The sequence below is a fragment of the Ascaphus truei genome, chromosome 2, assembly GCF_040206685.1.
Source record: "Ascaphus truei isolate aAscTru1 chromosome 2, aAscTru1.hap1, whole genome shotgun sequence".
NCBI classification, from domain to species: Eukaryota; Metazoa; Chordata; class Amphibia; order Anura; family Ascaphidae; genus Ascaphus; species Ascaphus truei.
The window spans coordinates 318,795,457-318,820,379 of record NC_134484.1 but is presented as its reverse complement, the minus strand read 5'-3'; the positions used below and the strand labels follow the sequence as shown (position 1 = coordinate 318,820,379).

Here is a 24,923-nt window from a genome sequence, read left to right as displayed (position 1 = left end):
GCGTTAATCTTTCTGGGTCGCAAACCTTGCTGTCCTTGTGGCCGTAAAGGAGCTGCAGGTTTACGCGTATTTTTCCGTGGCCACAAGGACAGTTAGTCTTGCTACATCTGTAGCATCTATCACCTTTTTAGTATTCAACACCAAGTGCCTACCCTTTACAAATCATGTTTGTTCTTTGGAAATAATGCTTCAACTTCAGTCTATCTGCTAGTAATTTTGTGAATAGCTTGTAATCCGTGTTTAATAACAAAATTGGTCTATATGAGCCTGGTAGTTAGTCATCTCTTCTGGGTTTTAGGAAAGACCTTAATTATCACAGTCCCAAATCCACTAGGGAAAGGCTTATTCTTAATTTGCAGATCATTGTATAGTCAAGATTTTCATCACCTGTGTTTCTAAAATCTTGAAGTATTCTGCTAATAAGCCATCTGGTCCTGGTGCGTTCTAGTTTTTACATTTTTCGATCGCTTGGGTTGCTTCCTCTGTTTTAAATGGGGCATTTAGAAAATCTAATTTACTTATAGTGTAGTTGGTAGTTTCACAAAGAGAAACGGTTAGTATCAAAAATAGAAGAAGGTGCTACCTGGGATAGGGGTACATAATAAGTCCAAAAGAAATGGCAAAGATATCCAAAGATATCCATATAAAGGTGCACACTGGATAATAATATATATATATATATATATATATATATATATATATATATATATATATATATATATATATATATATATATATATAATATAGTAATTGAAAGGTAAATGAGTTAATTAAATTAGCTTTAAATAAGTGCACTCCTAAAATACATGCTCTTATCCAAAAAGTAATTAACATAGATAGAGCAGAATAAATAATATATTTCACATATGTAGCAGGGATCCCCCTTCTTACCTCCTGGGGGGAGAACAGCTCTGTTGTTAAGGAGAAACAGCAGTGAGTGTTGCGTCGGCCATGTTATGGTTGGTATGGCCCTTCAGACTGTGTAATTTGGCGGCCAACTTGGGGTTGGCGCGACCTGAAGGAAGAGACCTAGGGAGACAGGATTTCCTCCGCGGTACAGAGGTGACCTTGACAGAGTATCCGGAGCCAGGGAGAAGTAAGGTAGTGTCCGGCGGGGCCTGTCAAGCTCCCAGACTAGACCCAAAGCCTGCCCCTAGGCCCCAGGTATTTCCCCTCACAGTAGTGACGTGTGCAGAGTTGGCCCTATGATTAGGTAGCTCCCGGTAGCTAGGTAGCCCAGCGGAGCAAATCGGAACACAGAGGGAGGCTGCCACAGCGGTCTGTGTGAGGGGCTTGTTGTCGGAGACTCCACACCGTGGGACCCTGCTGCTATTCTTGTCTTCACTTGGAAGTGTGGCCTGGGTGTACCTTAAACCAGGAAGGTATTGTGCACCAACGCAAGGGAGAGGGTAGCGCTGCCCTCACGCACACTTTGGGTGGGGTCAATTGCTGGACACTGGGTTACAGGTGCCCAAGCACCCAAGGAACTATTGGGGCTAGCTACCCCCGGACAATATTACTGTTATCCCTGTTATTATTGTGCATTGTGTTGTGAATATTATTTGATGCCTTTTGTGGGACCACAGTAAAGGAGTTATAATATACCTCGTTGTGAGTGTGTTATTGGGGTATACCATAAGGCAGTGGTGTGCAAACTGGGGGGGCGCGACCACTGCCTGCGGGGAGGGGTGCGGTTTACAGAGGCCCCGCGCGCTTCCCAAAGGCACTTAAATGAAGTCCCGGGGAGCTGCAGGGCCTCTGTAAACCTTTACTTACCTTGGCTCTACACGCGTCGCCATGGCAATGAGGTGGCAAATGATGCCGTGAGGTCATGTGACGTCATGTTGCTATGGCAATGTGACGTCATGACGCCGGAGCCGACGCCGGAGCCGAGGTAAGTGGGGGTGAGGTGACCGCCGGTAGGGGGCACAGGGAAAAAAGTTTGCGCCCCCCTGCCATAAGGTATACAAATTCCTATGTGGAACCATCCTGTTACCCAGGAACTTCATAGGTAGAGGCGCTGCACCATAGAGATATAGTGAACACAGATAGTCACCTGAGGCTCCCTATGAGCGGAGGCCCAGGCCTTCTGTACGCCTAACAGGTAGCATCAGTACCGTAATTACCGCTGTTTTTCATAGGGATAGGGGAAAGGGTGTTACACATATAAGATCAGAGATCTGATATAACACACAACGTTGAGGGTGTTTGAGTGTATAAGACAGGCTACATTTAGTAGAAACTGACTGGGGGAGTGCAGTTGTCAAAGTATATAAATTAGACTTTTTCAATTTAGTTTCACATTTGAATAAAATTCTATTTTATTCTGATTATTTAGGTTCTCTTGCGTGTATAGTTTCTTATACGATTCGGCAAACATTTCTGCAATTTTTTTTTAATCATGACATGTAACTCATGCTTCATTTCTAATAATTTCTGTGTGACTAAAACCCATACTGTTTTTAACTAGATTAGTCAGGAATTTTCCTGCCTTATTTCCGAATCTATAAAACATGTCTCTCTCTACTTATATACAATACAATATGTAAAAGGCTTCCAGTTTATTCTTTACCTCTATTTAATCCTTATTTGCCTGTGATCTAGGTTTTATTTTAAAATTGGCATGTCTTCATGTCCTCATTTAAAGTTTTATTTTTCTAATAAGTTATATATGATATTATTGTTTCTCGCATAACTGCTTTTAATGTGTCCCAAAATAAGTGAGCCTTTTCTAAATGTTAGTGTTAGCACTATATGAATACTAGTCTTTGTTCAGATAATCTCTCAAGCTTTGACTTTGAGCTAAGAAAGAGGGACATCTCCATGCCATTGGTTTTATTGTATTGCTAGGTATGTGTCACTTGACCCATGTTGGGTCTGGTGTTCTGGTTTCCCCTCTGTACCTCCGCTGCAGGGCGCAATCACGGGGGGTGCTGTGTAAGCAGCGTCCGGAGGTTCCGCGGCGGCCCGATAGCACAGGGCGCCGCCATGTTGTAATTGGCATTGCGCAATACTCATGCGCGAGCGGATGCACGGAGAGAGTTCGCGCATGCGCAGTGTAAGCGCGCGAACGGCTGGCCAATAACCAGGAGGCTCTGAAGTAAAACTACAATGCCCATGAGCCTCAGCAGAGCCACATGATGCCAGGGAGCGAATAGGAGTGAAGGATTGGCTGGCAGGAGGAAAGGGAAGCATGGGGGAGAGACCACGCTAGCAGAGGGTGACGGAGGAGCAACGGGAGAGGTTGTGTGTGTGCAGGGGGTCAGTGACCCACCTGCGTAGGCCAGATTTCCTCTCAGGCCCCAGTTCAGACCCTGAGTCACCACCAGCTTGTGGTACTGCAGGGAACAGCCCTAGAGAGAGACATCCAATTCCCTTACTGTATTAGCAGACAGGGACACAGTGTTCTTCCTGCGCTGCTCTGTGTTCAGTGGTTTGGGCTCAGCTGCTGGACATTACCAAACTCGTGAGAGACTACGCTGGATCGGCGGATCCTTTTCAAAATCTGTTACCGGCTGCTGGAGTGGCCGGAAGGTATTTAATAAGTGCACCAACACCGGTACCTTCAGACGCTGATCCCGCCTTGGGGGAGGATTCTTTGGGGACACTGGGTTGAGTGACCAAGGGACTGAGTCTATACATTGGACACGGTGTGGGGTACACGCGGTGGTGGAAAGTGACATTACTCAAACGTGGAGAGTGGCCAGGCCACTGGTGTATAACTACTGAGTATCAGCTATTCATGTACATGTACTATTCATGTACTGTGATTATATGTGTTTTATTCTTGATAGGTATAAGCTTCTCTTACTAGTAAAAGGTTACAACGTTGTGGCTTGTTATCATTATTCTTACCTAGGGGAATCTTACTTATTGGGGATCCTGGGTAAGTGGAGGCGCTGCCAAGAATATATTGTTACCCAGGCTCCCAGTTAGCGGAGGCCCAGATCTCGCTGAGCCAGCAGGTACATACAGCACTAGTAGTCTCTCTATATCAGCAGGAAAGAGGGCTACACAATATGTTAGAATCTATGTTAGATTCTGTAATATCTTGCAATAAGGGAATTGAGATTTAAAAATAAGTCAATCCATGACATGCTAGCATGTGCTTTGAACAGGCACATATGGTCTCTTGCTTCCTGATTCATGTCCTCCAGGGTCAAAAAAGATTTTGATTGATGAGATACAGTATTTGTTTACTCTTGCCTCTCTTCACAAGATGCTTTGGCTTTTCTATCAGTTTGCGTCGTTCTTTCCAACCACGTAGTCTCCACCAAATTAAGATCCTCAACTATTATTATGTGCTCCCCTTCTTCATTCAGTAATATATTGTTTATTTCCATATATAATAATCTGTTGTGTGTATTTGGGGCATAGATATTACATAGTGTCAACACTTTACCCTGATTTTTAACTTGAATTATTATTATATATCTACTTTGTTCATCCTTTTTGTTCCAGTACCTCCAAATAGATCCCCCTTTTAAGCAGGACTGCCAGCCGCCTTCTTTTTGATGAAAAAGATGATGCAAACACTTCCTCCTGTACCCATACCCTTTTTAACAAATATTTATCTTTTTTTTTTATTCAAGTCAGTTTCCATTCTGATCACCCATTTCCTTCTATTTTCGGATCATTGCCTGGAACGTCTTCATCATCATTCAAGAATATCTCTGCTTCTCTCACTGAGTTGCAGAACACTGTTCCTTCCTCTGTGTGTATTCGTAACTTTACTGGATAAAGTGAAGCGATGTTAACACCTCCCTTTTAAAGCGCAAAACACACTGGAGGGAATTCTTTTATTTTTTATTTTTTGATAAATCGCTGGAGTAATCTTGAAACAACAATAACTTTGAATTCTCCATCACCTCCTTCATTTCTCTGTACGCTTGGAAAAGCTCAACCATTCTGTGTTCTACAAGGTCAATTCTGTTCCCTTGTTGATTCATTTGTTCCTCTAGCTCTGTGTATCCTCTTTGATATCCAGCCAGACTTACTTGTGACTGGAGTATTAACACTGTGGGGGGTCCATGCTTCTGAGTGGGACTCTCCCCCCCCCCCCCCCGCAGCATTAATCCTTTACTTGTACAATAACCCCTATACCTGATCTCCGTTCACTCATGTAGCATCGAGTGGAGAGGAGATATGGGGGTTCCACGTACCCGATATGTCAGTTATGTTATAGTAACTCCATGGGAGGCTGTGTCAAGGGACCTGGCACAGGACAGTGATTCCTGCGGGAATAAGTGAATCCCTGATCTAGGTGATATACCTATCTAAAGGGAGCACGGGCGAGATGATTGGCTGAATATACCCATTGTGGAGGGCAGCTATGCCCACCGTGACAATAAAGATGGAGCTGATCAGAGAAACCCCTGTGTGTGAGAGTCCCATGATTATACAGGAGGTTGCACCACCGAGGAGTTCCTCGTCAGGATCATCCCCATGCGGACGCAGGGACTCTGGTGAGGTGGAGGCGCTGCACTGGAACTAGGTGAGACTCAGCACACTACCTCAGCTGCCTGTCTGACGGGTCCTCCCCACACACCATCATGCGGGAGACTCAGGAGTCCTGTAGCCAACAGGTGCACCATCAGGCATATCTACACTGTAATGGGGTCCGGTTAGACCACAGGGGCCAATGTGAGATTGGGTGGGTCAGGCCGGGCCAGAAATACCGTTACATTTGGAGGCGAGCTGCTGAGATCAGATCTGTCATCAGGACAGGCTCTAGCTAGGCACACTGGGAAACAGGGAGAGTGTCTGCTGCCACTTTGTGCTGCGTAGGGACGGACCTAGGGGTGGTCAGGGGGCTGACGGGATATTGTCAGTTCGCAGGGACAACCTAGGGGCCTGAAGGGAGTGAGGGGTCTGGAGCCGGGTTATAGCTGACCGAGTCACCTTGAGGCAGTGCTAGTTGGTAGGATGCCAGAAGGGATAGCCTGTTAACTTGGTCAGGAGTCCTGGAGAGGGTCTGCGCTAGGCTGACCAAGACAGGTAGACGCCCCAAGTACTGCATGGCAGAGCCAGAGTACCTAGCCCATTCCAGACACTCACCGTAGGGAGCACAGACTGGGAGGAAGGAGCCACAGCAGACACTGAGAGAGTGAGCCTAGCCTGAGGTAGTGCAACACTGGGTCAAACCTAGATAAGGTACACATGTGGTGGTGCATCTGAAGCTGATCTTTATTGTACCGGTGTGGTGGCTGCCCCGCAGAGTGGAGCCCCATGTACGACAACTGTTACGAGAGAGTGGAGGATCCGCGTGGTGCGGAGAACATGAAATGGCGGACAGAGGCTGATGGGGAGGGCACCCGTGGCGTGAAACCCACTGAAGAGCAGACTGTCGCCGAGTTGTCATTGACCAGGCTGCTCTGGAGCGGAGCGAAGGCTATGGCTGCCCCGTTTTTATCCTGTATGGGACAGCGAGGGGCCACCCTTGAAGAGTGTGAAGAAATTGTTATAATTGGGGGAGAACCCCGTGAGGAGAGCCAACAGATGGACTTTGTGGGCTCAAAAGTCAACCAAAATGGCGGTTCCCGCTTGCTAGGGAAACCGCATGGGACAGTTACAGAAAATGTGGCTGGTGCAGGACTTGCAAAAAGCTGGCCAGGAATGGCGCGAACAGCAGAGCCCCGCCCTGAAGGGGGGCATGGCGCGAAAGCTAGGGCCGCGCCGGGATGGACAGTGACTAATTCAGCCCCTGTGCTGAGTCAACCGCCGAGTTTATGGGACCCTCCCCTGATTTCTACCAGGGGGAGTGACTTTCAACTATGGCCTGTGGGGATGCACCCACTGGGCCCAGGGACTGATATTCAGACGGCGCCACTACAAAAAGTAGTTCCGGCCGTGGAGGTGAATTGCAAGAAAGGATACTTTGCGCAAAAAGCTGCTGCAAGGAGAAGGCGGGAACTAGCCGCGGGAAAGGAATCCAGCTCTGAGGAGGAAACTGGCGCGAAAACGCAGACCGCGCCCACCAGGACTGAGAAAGGCGCGGCCTTAATTAAGGGGCATGATATTCCCCTGTGGGACCCGCCCATTATTGCAACCCCTGGGGGCGGGTTCCAGCTCTGTCAAAGAAGGGAGGAGCCGAAGCAGGGAGTGGCGGATCCGGCAACTTCCATCAGTCAGTTGCGAGGAACCACTGAGAAGGAGAGACCTGTACAGGAAGTGGCTCCTGTAAAGAGAATGGCCTGCTCCTCCACTGTGGGCACAATGGTCTCTACACAGCCATACTCAGTGCCCGGCGGGGTGCTAGTAGTGAGGGTGGCCAATACCGAGACGGTGGTTGGGCTATGCCTACAATGCGGGCTGCCCGGAGGCACGGTCAACACGGCGGCACGTTGCCCTCATTGCGGGACTTTGTACCTGTGGCCTATGCCCACATTCATTCCTATACAGCCTGCTGACCCCCCGGTGGACGTGACAAGGCGCTCCGCCGAGTCCCCGGGCGCGCTATGGATCAACCGCGCGAGTCCCGGAAACAAGGGACTGGAGCCGGTCAAGTCGGCTGGGTCACTGGCGATTGAGGCGGCTGAATCAACCCCCGCGTTCGGGGAAAAGAGACTGTCACCCCGCCCGGAGACCCCTAAGTCCGGGCGAGGGGATTACTCAGACGAGGACCTCCGTGAGCTGGCGGTAGTAAAAACGGAACTGAAAAGGCATACCGGGAGAACGACACCCCGTGGGGTGAGTGGCAGGACGTCCCCCGCAGATCGGCGATCCGACCGACGGAGTCCCGCCATCCCAGGACCTGGCGGAGACGGGAGAGAGACGCCTACACCCCTGCGGACGGGTAAGCCAAGCAGCCCTATTACTTACTTGGTTGCAGCCGACGGCGAAGCGCTGGAAGGGCCGCGCCAGGCCCAAAGCGCACGTGGAGAGACGGCATCACTTCCGGTGGCGACGGCGGAGCAACCGGATGTCGTCATAGAGGAAGAGATCCCGCATGGGGGTCCCACGCGAGATGGCGACGCTTCCGGTTCCGGGGAGGACGTCACTTCCGGTGGCGACGGCGGAACCCAGGAAGAAAAAGCAGCGACGCTTCGGCGATCGGGGGAAGGTCCCCGATCACTTACAAGGCCCAGAAATTGGAGAGACGATCTCAGGACTGAGGAGGGTGAGACATCATCCTTGGACCAGTCTACGGACAGCCAGGAGCGGGTCGTAACCCCGTGGGGTCCCGTTCCGTGCCCCTATGCCCAAACCCCCGCCATAGTTAATACCCCTACCCCCATCACACGGTCACCGGGTTCACCGCCTAGCCTGGAGTACGTGGACAATTCACAAGGGGGAGAGGGAAGACGGACTGGGGAAAGACAGCGCAGTGGCGCTACGGAGGGCGATTCACGGGGAGGGGGAGAATTGAGGGTAGCAGATACAGCACCCCAACCGGCAGTAAAGGCTCCGGGGTCCTCGAGGTGGTTCAACTCGCGATCCACAAGGTCGTCAGGGGTATTTTCATTTGACGACGACAGGGAACCAGGGCCTAACCCATTTAAGGAGACCCGGTGGTGGGCCCCGCTATTTGAAGGGTACTCCGCGTGGATGGACCGTACTCGGTTCCTCATCCGGCGGGAGGACGTGGTAGATTTCTGGTGGAAAGAGGGAGAGTTTACACCCGAGCAGAGGGACAGGGAATTACAGAAGAGGTGGTTCCAGCTGGAGCGTAGAGACATAGCGCCCATGGGTCCTGACACACTGTCAGATCCAGTCGATCCTGATGAGCCCCTATCATGGGTGTTACCTGGGAGGGCAGGTAATGCTGATCTGACCAGGGTCAGTAGGGCGGAGAGGGCTATAATAGTCAAATATAAAAAATCCCATGGGTTGGAGTATCCCTATGTTCCGGAGCCCCTGATGGATGAAATTGAGGACAATAGGGAAAAGTGGCTCCAAGAGACTATAGAGCTGTATTTAGTCAATAGGGGGAGCGCCATTGTAGGTAAGAAGGCGGAAGAAAGGATAGACACCCTGATGCGAGTGTGGAGCATAGGGAGAAATGTTCACAAACATAGGGTGACCTATATGCCAGAGAGAGGATCGCCTAGGCATTACTATGTCACGGTCCTGGATATGGGTAACAGGGAGGTGAGGAAACCCGACCCAGATCACTATTTTTAGGGGGTACTAACGCATCACGCGGGTCTGTGGCTGCTGGTCGGGGCGGGCTTGGCGGATGACTGTATTCATGTGTACTGCATTATGAGGAAATTTGTGTGATGTTAATTATGTTTTCCATTACAGTGCTTCCTGGAAAGAGGTATACAAATTTAGGTCCCAGCGAGGACGATGGGATTCACCAGGGGGAGAATGTAGCGGTCATGTAAAATGCCTACAGTCATCTCTCCTGTTGGCAGTAAGGCCTGGTAAGTGTGGGCATGCCAGCAGTAATTATGGAGGTTTCCCCTCACACCCTGGTGGGGTGCCCCGTGTTTGGCTGGGACTGGTCACATGCTCTGATTCCATGGTTAGTGATGTCAGAGGTGTGTCAGCCTCAGAAGCTTACATAAGGCACAGCACTGTGTTTAAGAGTTAGTTCTGCTGAGAGGAGGAGGGTTAGTTCAGTTGAGGAAGAGTTCCAGCTCTTGTCAGAGCTGAGGAAGGAGTTCAAGTTCTATCAGAGTGTCAGTTATGTTATAGTAACTCCATGGGAGGCTGTGTCCAGGGACCTGGCACAGGACAGTGATTCCTGCGGGAATAAGTGAATCCCTGATCTAGGTGATATACCTATCTAAAGGGAGCACGGGCGAGATGATTGGCTGAATATACCCATTGTGGAGGGCAGCTATGCCCACCGTGACAATAAAGATGGAGCTGATCAGAGAAACCCCTGTGTGTGAGAGTCCCATGATTATACAGGAGGTTGCACCACCGAGGAGTTCCTCGTCAGGATCATCCCCATGCGGACGCAGGGACCCTGGTGAGGTGGAGGCGCTGCACTGGAACTAGGTGAGACTCAGCACACTACCTCAGCTGCCTGTCTGACGGGTCCTCCCCACACACCATCATGCGGGAGACTCAGGAGTCCTGTAGCCAACAGGTGCACCATCAGGCATATCTACACTGTAATGGGGTCCGGTTAGACCACAGGGGCCAATGTGAGATTGGGTGGGTCAGGCCGGGCCAGAAATACCGTTACATATATATAACCTTAGAATTGTAAATCCAGTACTCTAACAACTCATACCTACTGTATACTTGTGGTCATATTTACCAGATTAAGAATATATAAACCTAGTAGAAATCATTTTCTTCCAGGCTGCTTTCTGCATTTTAGGAGTATAACCAAATAGAATGACTAAATGACCACTCAATTGTGATGCTACTTTATGCACTTGTGAATGTAAACATTGAGTCTGGTGCTCAAGCTGTTGCCTTTCGATGATGAATGTAATTCATGCAATGTTTATTTAGATTGATGAGTATAGTGTGACAATTGCCTTCAAGTTACCATTAGGGGGCGATCTTCAGTCTTTAAATTGTCTATTGACTCATTTACAAAAAAAAAAGAAAACAGTTTGTGTGCCAGACATGAGGCTTCAAATTGTGTTGTCATCCAAAAGAGAGATGACAGAATATAATTAGCTAAGTATATTTGTCTTCTGTCAGAATTCCTTGAAATAAGAAGCTTTCAGAGGATTAATAAAATTGCTCATCCATATACTTATGCATTTTAAAATGTGTTCGTTTGAGAAATTAGTTAAGTGAGTAATGCAGTTAAATTGCCACAAACAAAATTAAAAGCACTTAACTATAATAGTAAGTGAAGTACAGAACAGAAAATGTTTCGGACCCATTTTACAAGGAGCTGCTCTATGTTGAAGCTGTGCATAGATCTTTCAATTAGACCTTCCAAGTAGCAATAAAGACCACAGCATCACCCAGCACATGATCAATGCAAGGGATCATTGGGCCATACTTACTATGCAGTCTTCTTCCATAATCACCTTCCGGTATTGGCAGACTCCACAGATTAATGTCAATGGGCTAAGGTGTCGTCCAGCGTGTCCAGGTGTCTTATGGCAGAAGACTGCTTAGCGCTGTTTGTATTGAAAGTATGGGCCCAAATGGGATGTAGGGCTCCATAGTACATTGGAAACCGAGGCAGCAAAGCAATCTCTATTGTCTTTCAATTTCTATACTATTCAATATTTCAGTTTTCTATGGAAGTCGCTATTTCCGTAGTTAAAGTAATTCTTCTTTCGCTACAAAAAATATGAGCCTCGACAACTTCCTTGCCAACGAACCAAAAGGCAACATCATTGGAATAAAATTCATTACATGTGTGATTTCACGTACCAGGATAGCAGAGGTTTACCCTTGAGTTTCAAGTCTGCCGCACAATCATAAGACTGGCAGTTCCTTTCAAAAAAGGTCTGAAAAAAAGAGAGAACATCGGTGTAAATATTTATTTTAGCTTTATTTTCATTTCGGAAAAGTTGCTTTGCAATAACGTTGTATATGATTTATACAGATATTATATGATATATATACATACACACTAAAAAAGGGGAAAATAAGTTAAGGAAACTAAAGTTAATGGTATCCACTAAGGATTAGAGAAATACTATACTAACATCACATCATGACCAATATTCAAGGTGCTTGCTCTAATGGTGCTGTGGGGTATATGATAAGTAAAATCGAACAAAAATAAGGGAAAAGAACCTTTAAAATAAGCACTTGGGGTATACTAAAAAATATAAAAGGTTTATTTAGACAGACTAAGAAATAAAAAACACTTAATAAAAAAAGTGACGCCCTCTAATTGACACAAAATAGGAGACAAAATAATCTACACAATAAATTCAACTGCTACAACAGTCCTAATCCATAGTAAATACAAATACATAGCAAAAGACTCTGCAGGGAAAAAAGCAATTCTTCCCTGCAGAAGTCTGAACCGGCCAGTCAGAAAAAACATACATGTAAAGATAATATCAACACTGACAATGCACTCAATATATGAATATCAATACTAGATATGGACGTAATATGTACTAGATATGTATTGAACAGTTGTTGGTCGCCTATATGCAAAACGCACACAATATACATTGAATACTTGTTCCCATGAAAAGTCCAACAGCATACAGAAACATCAGTTGAAGTTCAATTCATATATATATATATAATCATGTGAAAAAGAAAGTGCACCCTCTTTGAATTCCATGGTTTTACATATCAGGACATAATAACAATCATCTGTTCCTTAGCAGGTCTTAAAATTAGGTAAATATACAACCTCAGATGAACAACAACACATGACATATTACACCGTGCCATGATTTATTTAACAAAAATAAAGCCAAAATGGATCTAAGTGTTGGCAGCTTACGGCTATTTGTGAATAAACCCTATTAGTAAATATGCCATTTGGTTGATTCAGATTCTTAACTAGGTGTGCTATCTGGTTTCTTTTTGCTTGACTTTTATAGCCCCCATGAGATAGTATTATAACCTTGAACACCATGCTACTATCCCATTTCTGGACTGCTACCCCCATATTTCAGTGTTCATGTAGGATTTTTCTTTGAACAAACAAATATAAAGTCCCCAGCGCTAAAGTCCAAGATACCGTGATCTTTAAGGCAGTCTCTAGTCTTTAAGGTGGTAGTTGGGCTCTGATATAGATGCTCCAGATGGGATGATGTCCTTGATGTAGATGGATACACCGTCTGAAATAACAGATAAACAGACACACCTGATTGCGCAGTGTGTTACAGCAATCAGAGCCCTATCTGAGATGTGAAAGAATCCTACTCACATAATGAACGCCAAAATATTCAGTGGAGAGGATCTGTGCTTGCTTCCCTTCTAATTCGCTCCTCACACGAACCCCACGTGGAGACAGCTTAATGGGGACAGCTTACAGGGTACACCCTCTATCCACAATGGCGTCGGGGATGCGTCCGTTACGGCACCTCCACCGATGTGAGACAGGAATATGTACAAGATAGTGTAGTATGAACAGACCTTTATTTCTAAAAACACTATAAAACGTAATAAAATACACTCACATGGTGCAATAACAGATGGTATTGCTCAATATGCCGTCCGCAGCCTGCATTTCCTGATACCACACCGGAGAGAATCACTGCACACAGACACGCTGTCGACTTGGCGTGTGACGTCAGTGCTATAGGAATCTCTCCCTGCGGCAGGACTACAATGGCTGCGATGGTTCAAAAGACTAAGCTCCTCCTCCCTTAGTCTTAGTCTCCGCTTAGTCTTTTGAACCATCGCAGCCATTGTAGTCCTGCCGCAGGGAGAGTTTCCTATAGCACTGACGTCACACGCCAAGTCGACAGCGTGTCTGTGTGCAGTGATTCTCTCCGGTGTGGTATCAGGAAATGCAGGCTGCGGACGGCATATTGAGCAATACCATCTGTTATTGCACCATGTGAGTGTATTTTATTACGTTTTATAGTGTTTTAAGAAATAAAGGTCTGTTCATACTACACTATCTTGTACATATTCCTGTCTCACATCGGTGGAGGTGCCGTAACGGACGCATCCCCGACGCCATTGTGGATAGAGGGTGTACCCTGTAAGCTGTCCCCATTAAGCTGTCTCCACGTGGGGTTCGTGTGAGGAGCGAATTAGAAGGGAAGCAAGCACAGATCCTCTCCACTGAATATTTTGGCGTTCATTATGTGAGTAGGATTCTTTCACATCTCAGATAGGGCTCTGATTGCTGTAACACACTGCGCAATCAGGTGTGTCTGTTTATCTGCTATTTCAGACGGTGTATCCATCTACATCAAGGACATCATCCCATCTGGAGCATCTATATCAGAGCCCAACTACCACCTTAAAGACTAGAGACTGCCTTAAAGATCACGGTATCTTGGACTTTAGCGCTGGGGACTTTATATTTGTTTGTTCACTGTGTATATCAGGTTTGGAAATACCTGTCATTATTGTCACCTAGCTGCTTTTTTCTCACAGCATTGTGTAAGTCACTTTAATTTGATGTTGCACGAGCACATATTATTGTTTTAGCACATTATTATTATTAGCACTTAGCTTAGTGTAGGTTAGCGCTTTTGGAGGGGTTATTTTCTTTGTTTTGTTCATTTAGGATTTTTCTTTGCTTTAGTATTTATTTTGCTAAATCATGGTAATATAGCAGTTTTCTAGAATCTAATCGTTCCCTGAACTTAATACTGTAGTCACAAAAGGTTAAGCATCATACCACAATGGTAAAACCAATGGCAGGACTGGGAGAGAATCCTCCTTATCCTTAAATAACTTCTCCCTTTGTATGCCCCATAAACTCTTTCCCAATCGGTCCCTTGGTTTTGTCTCCTTCTCCCCCATCTTAAAACCTTTTGGGAATTCTGTCCTAGAGTTATCAAGACCTACTTTTTCATGTTGCATTTTGAAGGACTTTTGTGTTTCCATTACCCACTTTAGGCCCTGTCCATGCTGCCTGTGCACACGCACGCGCAAGCCTTCGCGCGGCGACACGCTTGCCTGCAGGAGGAAAGATTTTCTGTCCTGCAGGCAGACGCGACAGGGAAGCATGTCGGGGATGTGGCTGTGATGTCACAGAGCTGGTTCGCCCTCATTGGGCAAACCACTCACGTGACCAGGCCGTCGCGCGGCAAAGACAAAAAAGTTTGTCTCCGCAAGCAGCTCTCCGGCCAGCGCACACGCACACACTATACACAATCACATTACCCTAATGTGATTCATCGCGCAGCTCTTTTGCACGCAAGCAGCATGGATGCGGCCTTAAGAGTCCTTTCCTGTGCTTAGGTTAAAAGCTTTTTGGTTTGCATTGTGCAATAATGTACAATTATTGCAATATAAGCATTGTGCTTTTGTGTATGTTCTATCTCTCCTTCACTGAAAGGAATGAATCAATGTTGACCCCTGAAAACAAAGGGCCTTTATATAAATAGTTGAATATGTCAGGGGGGGGGGGGGTTACAATGCCTTCAAGTTTCCTGAATCAAGATATAAAAGTCATACATTACATGTACGTCACCATTTCGTTCCATTATCCTTCCCAAGGAAAATGCGTTAATTAAATGTGAGCCAAACCTATAGGCAAAGTAAAAAAACTTCTGTTCCATCAGGCCTCACAATTGTCATCCTTGTTTCAGACTGAACAAAGAGGAAAGAATCATACTGAAAATTTGGAAATTAGCCAGTTTCCTGGACAGCTGTTTTCTGGGTCTATTTACTAAAATCCCCCTGACGCAAGCCTGTGTCAAAATGAGTGTAGAAAAACAGTACCGTTGTCATCAAAGTAAAGTAATGTTTTGTTTCCCTTTTGATAAATCTGTTGCACAACAAATAAATATTTACTTATTTATAAAAAAAATTACCAAGTAATACATTGAGCGTTACCTCTCATTTTCAAGTATGTCCTGGGCACAGAGTTTTGATGATGATAATAATACATGGTTACATTAAATGAACAGGGTTAGATAATATATGTTATAGGTGTATGGAACAGTTACAGACTAGATTAATGTGAGACAGCTTTAGTCTTTGAAAGATCTTAGACTTGTTGCAGCTTTGAGAGTCTCAGGTATATTGTTCCAGTTGTGGGGTGCACAGTAAGAGAACGAGGAGCGGGCGGATACTTTGTTGAACCTTGGGAATGTGAACAGTCTTTTGGAGTCTGATCTCAGGTGATAAGTGCTCCGTGTGGTAGGGGTGAGGAGCTTGTTTGTTTTGGGACATCCAGTTTTCAAGTCTTGAAAAATCAGACTGAGGTATGTGTCCAAGGTCAGAGAGGCTAGGGCTGTGTGCATATAAAGCCGGTTCTATACTGCGTGCGCGCGGCAGTTTTAGCTGGCTGAGGTTAGTCAGCAATTCTATAATGGTGCTGCGCGCATGCACGGCAGGGAGCATGGTACCGGCCGACAGGGGGGGAAGATGGAGAAAATAAAGAATTTGCGCTGCTACCGCCGCTGAAATGTATGTATATGTGTGTATGTGTGTGTATGTGTGTGTATGTGTGTGTATGTATGTACAATGTTAATAAAAAAAAATATTAAAGTATTCATTTATATATTTATTTAAAAACTACACATATACATACACATACATACACACACAGTACCTCACTCGCGCACAGTATACACACAAAAAGTGTGCGGCACGTGCACGCGCCTTCGCACAGGCACGTGGGTGCGCATGGCCGCACACAGTATATAACGAGCCTAAGATTGTGTCATCCGCATACATGTGCATTAAAGCTCTCTTACAAGCTCTAGGAAAATCGTTAATGAAGACTGAAAAGAGTTGGGTCCCCAGAACAGAGCCTTGCAGGACACCACAGGGGGGGACATCCAAGGGGTTGAAGTTAGAGTCCAAGATAGACACATATTGTTAGTTAAAAAGGATGTGACATCACTTTAAGGGATGATATCACATCCTTTTAACTAATGGAACATATCACATGGTACAGGAACCAATGGGATTGTCTTCAATCCCATTGGCTGTAATACCATGTGATATGAGCCATGTGGTTTTAAGGATGTGACGTACCTCCCTTGGAGATGATGTCACAGTCTTAAAAAAAAGCCTGTCACATGATACAGCTTCCAATTGGACTGGAGCTGTACCATCTGACCCTAAAATGTGATGTCGCAGGCCCGATATAAGGCCTGTACTTCTCATTTTAGCGGAAAATCTCGACGTGGTAACATCCGTTTTGGATTTAGCATGGGGTTTTGGATTGAAAAAAAGAAGATAGAAGATTAAAGAAAAGAAGAAAATAATGATAGATGAAAATAGAAGGAGAAAGAAGATGAAAGAAAGACGATTTTGGTACCTGATGCTGTTCTTCAAGGAGGATGGAGTCGGATTGCAGCGGATGAGGTCGGCGGTCGAGAGCTTCCTGATAAGCCAGGATTCGGAGGGGGAAGACTTCTAAAGGTAAGATAAATATTGAATGTATGTAAATGTCTTTTTTTCAGGTTTTTTTATTGTATTTATTTATTTTTCTGTTTTTCATTGCCCATTGACTGCTAATGTATTAATCTGTGCCCCTTTAGGGTACAGATAAATACAGTGACATGCAATGCATTTTTTGGCAAATGCTTGTTTTGTATTGATTGATATTTTTTCTATTTCTGTTTATTATTTTGATTGAATTGTTTGGAATTTGGATGGCTTGTTTTTAGTACATTTTAGGGTTGATTAGCGGTTGAAGTTAATTAATAGATTTGTTGGCTAGTGGTTTTATTTATTTAATTTATTTGTTGGCTAGTGCTTTTTTTTCTTGGATTTGGTTGGATAGGTGTTTATTTAATTGAATTCATATGTTTTGGAATAACATAATTTTTATTCTTTTGCTGTTTTGGTGATAGATACATTTTTATTGATGTGTACTATTAAGCTTTTTAGTTATTTTATTGTTGAGGTGTTTATGTGCTTGTGTATTTCTTTTATAATTGTGTATTTTTGTCCTTAATGATTTTTATTAGGTTGACCATTGACTGCTATAGTGACTTATCATGCCCATATTATATGGGAATGATGAACCACTGTGCCAATCAATGGGTAGAGGTTGGGTATAGTGGCGCCGGGGTGGGTGGTTAGGCCTCCTGGGTGGGTAGCAGGGGACAGGAGTTAACCCCTTAATTACTATAACTGTTATTAATCGCTACGGTGATTAAGGGGTTAGGGGCCATTAGATTGTATTTTTTCATGTACTCTTGCAGCCCACGGAGGACATGGACATGCAGTATGCTGATGAGGATGCCCTTCATGATGGCAGGGGTAAGTAGAACGTTTTATTTACTTTATTTATGCTGGCTAATGTTTAGTTTTGAATGGGCAAATGCACTATTATCCATATCTGGATAATAGTAATTTTGTCCATTACTGTACTGTATGTGTTGGGGGGGGAGGGGTTGTTGGGAGTAGAGGATGTGGGTAGTAGGGTTGTTGTGTGTATTTTTGTTTATTGTGGGTAGAGGGATTGGGTAAAGGGGGTAGTAGCCCCAAGGATGGATGTTTAGGCCTACGGGTGGTAGCGGAAGGTGATAACCCCTTCATTACCTTAGGGGTATTAACCGCTACAGGAATGAAGCAGTTAACTCCACCCACAACACACCCGCAAGGGCCAATTACCACATTCGCCCACCCCCGATACCCACAATAAACATGGCACTGGTAGTTAACCTCTTCATTGCCTTAGCGGTTAGACCCTAAGGTAATGAAGTTGCCTGTAAATGCATTTTTATTGCATGGGATTCATGCCGGGGGTCTCAATGGGTATCAGCTCCGTAGAGACTCCCAGCATCAATCCGATACAGGAAAAAAGCAAGTCCCTCACTTGCCGCCTCTCAGCAGCTTCTCCCCAGCCTCACGCCCACTTTTCCTAGTGTGAGGATTTTGGGTCAAACTCGCCATTCTAGAGCCGCGATTAGCCTCGATAAACTAATCGAGGCTACTAGAATTGCACGAGTTTCAAAACCTGCCGATAAGTGGCTTATCGCCGCTCACCCGGCGATGTGTTTTGGACAGCAGCAAAAATTGGCGATTTATGCCTTTATCGCCCACTTATCGAGGCTTACTGAATAGCAGTAGGCATTTTGGCCGAAAAGGCCTCGATAAGTGGGTTATCGAGGCTTATAGAATAGGCTCTGTGTCTTTTTACTCCAGTCAAATGTTAGGAAGTGTCTGCAGCAAAGATGCTACAGGAAAATGAAGGTGGCTGCTGGTGGATTCAGTCCAGATATATGGCCTATATTACAACCAAGCAAGCTGTGTGTTGCTGTAAGCATACCCGCAATGCCGTCTCAGTGCTACAATGAGCTTTCCACAAAATTCAGGAAAGAAGAACCGAATTACGACTTACAAGTGCAATACAAATCCAGTCATGCTACCATGCCCACATGACCCAATCCAGATTCCTCACAATGAAAATAGCCGCTATAAGGATTCAGTCTTTGGCTAGAATTAGACAAAACTGTATCGGTGATCATGTCCCTAAAGGTACAACACTAGTTGTCTACTCATCTTTGCAAGGGAAAAAAACACATGACTACAGCTTTGCCAGCCAAAAAAGAGAGCCCACGGGTAACGGTTAGGTATAATGATATTTTGTATTTTGAACCAAACGCAAATGACCTCTCTACTAATAAGGGGGACCTGCTTGTTGCATATAAGTCCATGATGGATGGGAAGCTGTAGACCAGGGTACTGGTACTGGAGCTTCAAAATGGTGCTACTACAGCAGAGATCGGCCAACACATTGAAAAACTTGTGACCATGCGGTTAAAAAAAGAAGACTTAGTAAAATGTAAAGAGGAGCTTGAGCGAAGAGTGTGAAGAAGCTAAGCACATCATGGAAAGACTTTGCTTGGGGAAAGTCCTTCTCAAGCGACTAAAGAGTGCTGATTTCAAGTACCTTCTTGAAGAGACACCGGTTACCTGGAGAAAGGGCTCCAATCCCAGCATGACTGAGGTTTCCCTCTCTCGATCCATTCTCATTCGAGCCACAGGTACATCTCGAGTGAGAGTGGAGGGATGGGCTTAAGCCATGGCTAGCCCGAGCTATGCTCAAACAGGGGAGGTATGTAACCCCTGTCTAAAAGGGTTTCAATAGTAAGCCTGTATTGGTCTGAGGAACCCAGCAGGGAGCTGGTTAATTGAAGCTAGAGAGTCCCCACCTGGTTCATCAGCCAGGTATAAAAGCCTCCTGCTGGAACTGCAGGGTTGAATTCTTGAGCACAGAAGGACTGTGCTGCCCACAAGACACCAGGAACCAGACCTATTCCAGGGCACAGCGGACCCTGGAACCTTGTTGACCCTTCCAGAGGGTTGCCCTTCAATGGACACGAACCCAGACACTTACATAAAGGCCCTCCTGCTTACAGGTACCCCTTTGGACTTTGGGGTCATAGGTTGGAAAGAGGCTTATCCTCCCAGCCCTGCAGAGACGGACTGGGAAAGTGCACTAGCCCTAACACAGTGATAGGATGTTTATTTATTTTTGTGCTTCCTTAAACTGTATTGCTTAAAGTGACGGGCTGATTAAAAGTCATGATTTCATTTCCCCAAATCTGTCTCCCTGGTTGTACCTCTGCACATGACTCTTACACCCAGATACACAAAGATCCTACTGTAACTTAACATCACATTAAGGCTAACAGTATATCTTCAAAGGACAATCACAATGTTCAGTTATCTTTTTTTCCCATAAAAAGCACAGCAATAATTATGATGTTTGGAGATTGATAATGAAATGCAAATGATATGCAAATTTGTGTTACCCTAACATAGCATAGCCATTAAGTCAACGTAGGGACTTTATATTACATTAGTTAGATCATTCCTAAACTAGAGAAGGGAGAAGCACAAGAATGTACTCCAAAGAAATCCCTGGGTGGTGCACAACAACCTACGAATGATAGCAATAGCAATAGTAATGGTAACATATAAATCTACAAACTTTATTATCGCAGAAATAAAATAATGACAAGGTGCAGGACAAACATATTACTAAAATAGGGTGGTGTACAGGTCCTTGTAGATGGTGCCAGGTACCTAGAGTAATATTACACAGTATAAATGTATATAAATAAGTGTATAAATACACGTATAGACACTAGTATTTCGTGGAATGGAACCGTGATTCCAACTCTTGCTAATAGTTAGTGGTCTCTTGTTAGTACTCTGACTAGAGTGTACCTGGTAATACTCCTTTTAGGTATCACAACAATGTGAACAGATAAACTGATGTGTACGAAAGCCTCTATGAGCGCACAAATGTGTGGATGCCTCCTAGTACTGTATAAGCAGATGTTTCAAAATGTATCGAGTGTGTTTAAGTGTATGGCAAACATACAGTAGCTCTATAGGTTGGTACTGTAACACTAATGGCTCCACATGTTGCCATTGAAGGTTAAGATACAGTGTTGGTCTCATATATTGAGAAACGCTTAGTGGCAGAATAATGGCGGTCTGTGGTTAGCTTTAGTGAGTACCTTAGTCAGGGCACAATTCTGTGGCTAGGCGTGTGGCAATCTGGGGTGCCTTTCTGGCATCATGTGCAAATATATAGCATGCCCTGCCTGTTGTTATTGTGCTGGCATATGTGTATATAGGAATATGCGTGCTGGCGATAGTTGTATTAGAAAACTGGGGTTGCAGGTAAATACCTATAGATCTAAAGACCACTTATAGATTTTAGTGGGACATTTGCGATTTTGCTCAAACTTCAAAGTATAGATCAAGTGTTTATCCTGACTGTAGAATTTGGTTAAATGAGTAGCAGCACACACAATAGCCTGTACAGTAAAGCAGGCCTGCACAACTCCAGTCCTCGAGGGCCGCAAACAGGCCAGGTTTTCAGGATATCCCTACATCAGCACAGCTGGCTCAATTAGTGGCTCAGTATGACTGAGCCACTAATTGAGCCAGCTGTGCTGACGTAGGGATATCCTGAAAACCTGTGTTTGCGGCCCTCGAGGACTGGAGTTGTGCAGGCCTGTGGTAAAGGGACCTCAGTTTTTAAAAGCAGTGCCAAAATCCGGGTTAATGCCAGGTGTATATGCACGGTATTGTTATGAGGTGTCCATACAATAGTATCAGCTGAGTATTGCTTTAGTATATTCAATTAGCCAGACCTGCATATTATCCCGAGGTACACACTGTCATAGCCCCAAACCTAGATAGAGCCTAAACTAGCCTACTCAGGCTCCGCATTGGACTAAAGCCAAGACTGGCATAACGTCCGGTTATTGGAAGATAAAGCAACATTAGGCTACAAAAATTTGACCTTAATCTTACGCTAATGAGATCAAGTACGGAACATTTTTTAGGGATAATTCGCTTTGAGGATATTCGTTACCCTCCGGGAACATAACGTCGATTCCTGTTTTTGGTAATGTCACATTATGAGGCCTGATTTAACAGAGCTTTGTAGATCTCGCGCCATGCATTTTTTTATTTTTATTTTTAACTTAAATTTTTTATTGAGTTTTACAGATATATACTGTTGCGGCCGAGTTTATTATGACCTTTACCCGGTCTCGGCCGCAACAGATACCGGGCGCGCGCCGAGGTGTCCCGGGCGCGCGCCGGAGCCTCGGAGGATCGGTCCTCCGATTGGGGCTTTCCCCTCCCCTCTCTGGGTCCGCCGGGTCCCCCGGAGCCCCCCACCGCATCCCCCACATTAGGAGCAACCCTGGGCACGCGCGCCGTGCATGCCCACTCCCGATGAAGCGTGACCGAGCATCGATGATGCGCGGCACGCCGAGGGAAAGCAACGAGCAAGTCGGGACACCTCCCGGCTTGCGGCACTAGCCAAGTGCTAATAAAGTGTGCCGCCTCTGTAGTACAACATAATATAAAATATAATTCGTTGTGTGACTGATAAATATTTAAACATATGAAACAGGTTTAGTGAGATCGCGCGGCTTTTCGAGCCCTAATCGGCCGGGCGATTCACATTGAGCTGAGTAATTAACTGAACAATCTTATGTATAGTGTAAATAATAAAGTAATAAAATGATAGCGACATGGAGAAAATAAATACAAAAAACTGAAGGAAAAAAAAAAGGGATGGAGAGGGAAGGTAGGGAAGGGAGTGTGATAGGTAAGAGGGGGGGAAGGTCGGTGGTGTTTCCTCTTTTTCTTCTCATGGTTCGGTCAAGACTATGGTCAAGCCTATTTTAGACAATTCCAACACGTCATTAATCTGTCGGCTCTGGAGTGCTGCCGACCCAAGATCTGTTTCTCTGAAGTGGAGAGAGCTACCCCCTCCCAAGGAGAACGCATCTATTTCAATCATTGCCAGATTGAGTCTCTCTCAACCCCTGTGATGTCTGTCTGTGCCAACCAGGTCGTCCAGACTTTTAGAAAATTGGTGCCAGTGTCGTTAACTAAACATGTCAGCTTCTCCATCTGGCATATAGAAAAAAACAGACTGTGTGGTGCTCTAAAACATAGACTCAGCAACTTCAATTCTAAATTGCTATGTGCTGTATCCTCGAAGTATCCCACGTATTGATTGTGACCACCTATAGCATAAACACCTAATTCCACCAGGTATCAATAAACTGGAAGAGTATCACCTTGGATAAGTAAATACTCACACTAGCTAGTGTCCAGCCAAAACATTGAATAGGAATATAAGGTGCAAGATTGAGTAGATTAACTCACTTGTAGCAGGTGGTCCTCCAGGGATTAAATCTTCATAGGTGTGTGCATCCGGTACTCCACAGCAAAGGCAGGTATCCAGGAAGGAGAGTTGGAGCACTACTATATAAAATAAATTGCTAGAGAGTGTGTCCCAAAAATTAGAGGTTTATTGGGTCAGAGCATGGCAAACAAGAAAAAATGAGCCCTCAGGCCCCCACCGACATGTTTCGAGCTTCCGCTCTTTATCAAGGTGTACAATAAAACAGTTAAGCTAAAAACGGGACTGGTAGTGAATCAATATAGTAGATGTGGGGTAGGGGGTAACCAAGATACCCTGCTAGAGACAGGGAGACCCGCTTCCACCAGCTGCAAATACTCCACAGGAACTGCCACCACGTGACCTCTACGCGTTTCGCACGTAGTGCTTCGTCTACTACTACGTGCGAAACGCGTAGAGGTCACGTAGTGGCAGTACCGTTTTTAGCTTAACTGTTTTTATTGTTTAGAATTATTGTGGTTTACTCTGTATCAGTGGATGGTTACCCACTGTCTTAGAATATTAAATTGTCTACACCCCTCAGTGCGCCTGTCTGCCTTTGATTTCTTCTGTTTGTGAGCCCCCTCGTGGGAGCTCACTTTTGTAGGGGACGTGTGGATTTCCCCCCCCCCAGACTCAAGGCTGCAAGAGGGAGTCTTCACAGTATCCTGGTTAGAGCGGAGCAACGCTATTCCTACGTGGTCTTTATGTATCAGACCCGTTCATTTGGGGTTAACCCCCTTTTAGCGTGGGTTGTTTGCCGCGACTCTGGTCTCTGTCCCCAGGCCTTATTGCTCTCTCTTGCCTCCGTTTCCTCTATGAGGCTGGTAGCTGTGCAGTCCCTTATGTGAGTGGATCCTTCCGTTGTCTCAATCTGCGCCTTCCGGTATTGTGACGTCATTCGCTAGGGCCACTGCATCTGGTGCCAGATCCAAGGTCCGCGAGGGGCAGGTGCTTTTCACTGACGTCATCAGGCCAACCTGCGAAAGTCAGAGAGGTTCCCGCTCGCCATGAGGAAGGAGCAAGGTAAGATGGCTGCCAATTGAAAAACGAATGCGGGTCTAGTTTAGCTGTTGATCTTATATTCCGCTGCCAGTGATCAGAGGGGGTTCCATCCTAGGTCCATTTTGATCTGGATATTCGGTTCTCATTGTATCCCTTCAGGTAACATTGTCCAAATCACCGGGAAGCGGGTATATCACGGGATCTTCTAAGGGGAGCATGTAGCCTCCCTTGTAGATTTGACCACCGCATATACGGTCCCCACTTTGCTCCAAGTGGGTGCAGGGATGCCATATTTGGCTGCTGTCAGTCTAGGAGGACTTTGTGAGGACCCCGCAATGCCCAATCGCTTGAGGAAATCCTCGCCGTCTTCCTCGTTCCTGAGGGTATGAGCTACACCATTTTTGAGCACTAATAGTGTGCAAGGAAACAGCCAGCGATACCGTACATTCTGGTCTCTCAGGGCTCTTGTTACGTGGGCTAAGGCTCGCCTCTTAGTTAGGGTAGCCGGGGACAGATCCTGGTAAACCTGGAACTTGGTCTGTTCGAACTCCATGACTTTGGCTTCTCTGGAGATTCTACAGGTTTCTTCTTTAATGCGATAGTGATGGAAGCGAATCACTATGTCCCTAGGGGGGGGGTCCCCTTTCTGGGGTCTCCCTCGCAGCACATGATGGCATCTGTCTAGTATGAGATCCCCGCCAGCCTTGTCTGGGAATAGGTGTTCAAGCCATCTTGCTGTAAACTCCTCAGGATCGGTGAT

General features: G+C 45.6%; 1 protein-coding gene across 2 annotated transcripts in view; it reads right to left on the bottom strand.

Moving 5' to 3' along the window:
• ITGA9 (integrin subunit alpha 9) overlaps nucleotides 1-24,923 on the bottom strand; it is a 505,378-nt gene that overhangs the window by 198,727 nt on the left and 281,728 nt on the right. For both annotated transcript variants that reach the window (XM_075586544.1, XM_075586545.1), the window contains exon 17: nucleotides 11,302-11,378. In XM_075586544.1, coding sequence (XP_075442659.1) covers nucleotides 11,302-11,378 — 77 coding nt within the window. The remainder of the gene's footprint in view (nucleotides 1-11,301; nucleotides 11,379-24,923) is intronic.